The 5,083-nt window shown below is 32.3% G+C and overlaps 1 protein-coding gene across 1 annotated transcript; it reads left to right on the top strand.

The window, feature by feature from the left end:
- Window positions 1-1,957: 1,957 nt before the first annotated feature.
- On the top strand, window positions 1,958-3,517 carry LOC111276259 (disease resistance protein RPM1-like). The gene is made up of 2 exons (XM_089760204.1): window positions 1,958-3,104; window positions 3,333-3,517. The coding sequence occupies exons 1-2, from the start codon at window positions 1,958-1,960 to the stop codon at window positions 3,515-3,517; spliced, it is 1,332 nt and encodes a 443-aa protein (XP_089616330.1).
- Window positions 3,518-5,083: the final 1,566 nt, after the last annotated feature.

Here is a 5,083-nt window from a genome sequence, read left to right as displayed (position 1 = left end):
ACCCAAGCAAAATGATAAAAAACGATTAATTGGAAATAAAACCAAATTAGCTCAATCCAATTAAAATGTTTGAGCTGTCCTAAATTAACACGTTCAAAGCAAGTATAAAATGAATCAAAATCAAATTACCTCGAATAAAATTAAGTGTTTACAATATCGATATTTGATTTTTTATGATTTTTTTCAATTTTTTTTTTAAATCTAACTTTATTTCTATTATTTCATTTCATTTAATATATATATGTGTGTATTATATTAATAAGATTATTATTTAATATTTTAATTAATAAATTCACTTTTATTTTTTTAATTTTTTTAATTTTTATTAAATTAATTTAATTAAAAAAAATCAATTAAAATGTCCACATTAGAACTCCATTTAACCTTTTTCCTTTCATTTTTTTTATTTTTTAATAAAATTAATTTTACAACAAATAATGTCCTTTAATAAAGATGTTAAAATAATTTGTATTCTACAAATTTAACACATTTCGATTCGGGCCAATTCTTTTTAGGTCGAGATAAATTGAAATAGGTTTCTTTTTTTAAAGAAATAAGAGATCAGGTTGAAAGCATATTTAAACTATTTTGTTTGAATCAATTTTAAAGTACATATACAAATATTTTTTTATTATTAATTTTATTTTACATTTTATATTAATAAATTGATTATCTAATATCTTAGTTTAAAAAATTAATATTTTAAACATAATTACTATGTCCGTATCACATTTTTTGTGAGCTCGTAGAGGTTTTTTTTTTTTTTTTTATTATCTTTTTATTTTTTAAATTAAATAACTTTTGTGAAAATAAGTACAATCCAAATAATTACATCTTATTTTCGTTGGTTTTTTATTCTTATCTTTTATCTTTTTTATTTTTAAATTAAATAAATTTTACAATAAAAATTATTTAAGTAAATATAACAAAACAAAAAAGTTTTTACCTGCAACAATACACGGATATTTTGTTAGTGATTTTCATGTTTCGAAATAACAATGATTAACAAATTAAATATAACAGGAAAATGAAAATTGGTATAGCAACGAGGTAGACTCGTGCACTAGCGGGAGGAAAAAGAAAACGTTAAGATTCCCCTTCACCTAATTCGCGACATGGCACTTTTGACCCGCATGCTACGCCCAATAAATTATGAATAAAATAGTAAATATATATTTTGAAAGGAGTTACTTGGTGAATATTAAAAGAAAATGAAATATTAAAAGAAAATATATTTTTTTTCATTTTCTGTTAAAATGAAAGGAGTTACCTGGTGGATATTAAAAGAAAATGAAAAAAAATATTGAATATTTTATTTTTCTGAACTGGATGTTAATTGGTTCGTTCCTTATGGTCTGTCAAGCTTGACTACTTTTTGATAGTAACAAATTTAATTTTTTGATCTTGTGCTGTTGTTGGTAAGAGCATTTAACTCTTATTTCAATGATAAAATTTAATTGATAATTTTAAATAAATTTAATAATTTATGTATTTATATTTATTTTATTTTATATTAAATATGTATAAAATATAAAAATTATCATATTATAATCGTATTTAACATATTAAATACAAAATATATTTTTAATTTTTATTAAGTTTATATTTTTTAAAAAATTTTAAATTATGTTATTTTAATATTTATTTCATGTCATTTTGATCAAATATCATTATATTATTTTTAAAATTAATTAATCTAAATAAAAATAATAACATACCAACTTCGAAACTTACAATAATTTTTGTAGCTATTTGGTTCTTTCACATTGGAAAGCATTTGCTATAAGAGAAGCGACGATTATAAGACAATGTTGGCTTCCGACTCTGGGTATTATTTTTAGACAACTTGCTATGAGAAAAGTGTTCATGTTTCCTCTCATCTTAACTTCCCTATTTCCAATCTTCAGGATTTCAACGCTCCGAAAACTTTGTCAAATATAGGATACTGCAATTGGAAATGGCCGAGATAGCCGTTAACTTGGTCCTTGAGAGGTTGATTGCTTTGCTCAATGAAGAGGCGGAACTGGTAAGAGATGTCCATAGAGAAGTTCAAGACATAAAGTTTAAGCTAGAGTTCATTTCCTCTTTCCAGAGAGATGCAGATTCAAGGGCGGAGCAAGAAGAAAGCAATAATGGTCTAAAGACGTGGGTGAAACATATAAGGGAAGCAGCTTATAACATTGAGGATGCCATCGATGAGTACATGCTTCATGAAGCAGAACAGCGTAATCAACATGGTTTCATGGCTTTTCTAACAAAAATAGCTTGTCTGATAAAGAATGTGAGGAAACAGCGTGAGATGGTATCAAAGATACAAGAATGTAAACGATCAGTTCAGGTAATCGGGGAAAAAGGGAAAAGATATGGATTCAGTATCTCCGATCAAGGGGGATCAAGCCGCGGTTCAAATGATAATAAACGGCACGACCCCCGAGCTGGCCTTCACTTTGTTAAGAACAACGCACTTGTGGGCATTGAACCTCCTAAAAAGGAGTTGTTAGAAAGGTTGATCCATGGAGCAGCTATGCGCACAGCGATTTCATTTGTGGGGATGGGAGGGATTGGCAAGACCACTCTTGCTAAGAAAGTTTATGATGACCAAACTGTTAAGGGGCATTTTGATTGCCAGGCTTGGATCACAGTGTCACAATCATATAACATGGTTGAGCGGCTTGGGACAATGATCAGACGTCTTTATGAAGCAAAGAAAGAGATCCCTCCCCATGGAATTGATGCAATGGACAAGGAGGAACTGATCAGCAAATCAAGAGAATATTTACAAGACAAGAGATATGTTGTAGTTTTTGATGATGTTTGGAATGAAGACTTTTGGCAAGATATGGAATATGCTTTGCCAGAAAATAACAATGGGGTTAAAATTATAATCACAACAAGAAGTACGAGTGTTGCTAAATTTTGCCTGAAATCTTCCCTTATTCACGTTCACAATTTGGAACCTTTGTCTCTAGAAATGGCTCAAGAACTTTTATGCAGAACAGCCTTCCAATTTGATCAGCAGAAGCTATGTCCCCCTGAGTTAAAGGATTTATCTTTCGACATTGTCAGGAAATGTGAGGGATTACCACTTGGAATTGTTGCTATAGGTGGGCTTCTATCAACCAAATGCTAGGATGTCTTGCAGTGGGAAAGCTTCCGCAATAGCCTTAGCGAACAATTGGAGAGCAATCCCCATCTTACACATGTCAAGAAAATTCTTTGCTTCAGTTATCTTGATCTGTCTCATTACCTTAAATCTCCTTTCTTGTATTTCGGGTTGTTTCCACAAAATTTTTCCATTAGGAGCAAGAGACTGATTCGATTGTGGATTGCAGAGGGTCTTGTAAAAGGAAGGCAAAAAATTACATTGGAAGAAATTGCAGAAGAATACTTAACTAAGCTCATTCATAGAAGCTTAGTTCAAGTTGAATGGAGGGACTCCACTGGAAGAGTTAGACACTGTCGAGTTCATGATTTGATACATGAAGTTGCTCTTTCCCAATTAGAAGAACTAAATTGAGTCAATCCTAGCAAGCACATTTGACAGGTACCAATGGTACAGCTCAACATCTCTCGATCTACAATGGAGCATGTGACTTACCAAGGAGCAAGTATGGTAACTTTCGTACTCATTCGATTTTTTTTTTCAATTTAGAAGAGTTACCTAAACCTATATTCTCAATATTGTCCAATTTCAAACTTTTGAGAGAAATAGATTTTGAAAGAGCTCCATTGGAGTACGTCCCCAAGGAGTTGGGGAATTTGTTTCATTTGAGATATTTAAGCTTGAAAGAAACAAAAGTAAAGATGCTTCCAAAGTCCATTGGCAAATTGCATTACCTCCAAACTTTGGATTTGAAACGTTCTTTCGTTCAAGAGTTACCAATTGAGATAAGCAGTCTGGGTAATTTGCAATATCTTGTAGCTTACAGTGTTGATTGTGATCATCGTTATACTATCAACACTCACCAGGGATTGAAGATCAATGGCAGTGTTCGAAGTTTGGAATCATTAGAAACCCTTTATCATGTAGACTTGCAAGCACAAAATAGAGGGGATTTTTTTAGTGAATTGGGAAAGTTAAGGCGATTGAGAAAACTGGGGATCAGGAAACTAAAGTCAGACGATGGTATGGCTTTGTGTGATGCTATACAGTAGATGCACCATCTTCAAACACTACATATTGCGTCAGTGAAAGAGGATGATTCTCTTCAACGACAATCAATGTCCTCTCCTCCACTTTTCCTTCAAAGTGTTCACCTGCGAGGACGATTAATGAAGTTGCCTGATTGGATTTCTAAACTAAAGCACCTTGTCAAAATTTGTTTACACTGGTCTAGACAATCACATGATTCGATTAAAATCCTTGGAGGTTTGCCAAATCTGCTGGAGTTATGGCTTCATGAAAGCTACAATGGAGCTGAATTGCACTTTGAGGATGGACAGTTCGAAAAACTGAAACACCTTGTACTTCGTTCTTTGACTGGATTAAATAGACTGGTGATAGATAATGGTTCTTTGCCTTGTTTGGAGATTCTTGTAATAGGACCTAGTCCTCGATTACAGGAGGTTCCAAGCAACATTTGTAATTTGAAATGCCTTGAAACTATAGAATTTATAGATATGCCAAAGGAATTCAGTCGAAAGATACTGCCAAATGAAGGCCCAGACTGTTGGAAAATCCAGCAAGTTCCAAATGTTTATTTCCGCTATACAACTCGAGGACTAGATGATGACACCTACAAGCTTGGTGATTTTCGTTTGTATAAATATTCGTGTTAAAGCAGAGCTCCGTCAACCTCAAAGGTACATTCTTCAAAGTTCTATTTAGTTATGATCATTGCTTTTTTTCTTTGTACTTGATTTGCAGCATTCAGATTCACTCATCAATTGATTTGCAGCATTCAGATTCTCTCATCAATTATTGGATGGCTCAATCTATCAATCACCTCAAAGAACTAAGGTCGCGGTAACGGTCGGAGTGGATCAGATCAATGTCATCTCGTTTACCCATTATCAAGGAATTAAGGCTCCAATCGATTGTCGTGTGTCTTCTACATTCTATGCTGCTTTGCACCTAAATCTC

Source organism: Durio zibethinus, chromosome 4, assembly GCF_047325235.1.
Source record: "Durio zibethinus cultivar Kanyao isolate XHJ-2024 chromosome 4, ASM4732523v1, whole genome shotgun sequence".
Lineage (NCBI taxonomy): Eukaryota > Viridiplantae > Streptophyta > Magnoliopsida > Malvales > Malvaceae > Durio > Durio zibethinus.
Note: the sequence above shows the minus strand (reverse complement) of the source record. Positions and strands in the feature narration are given on the sequence as shown.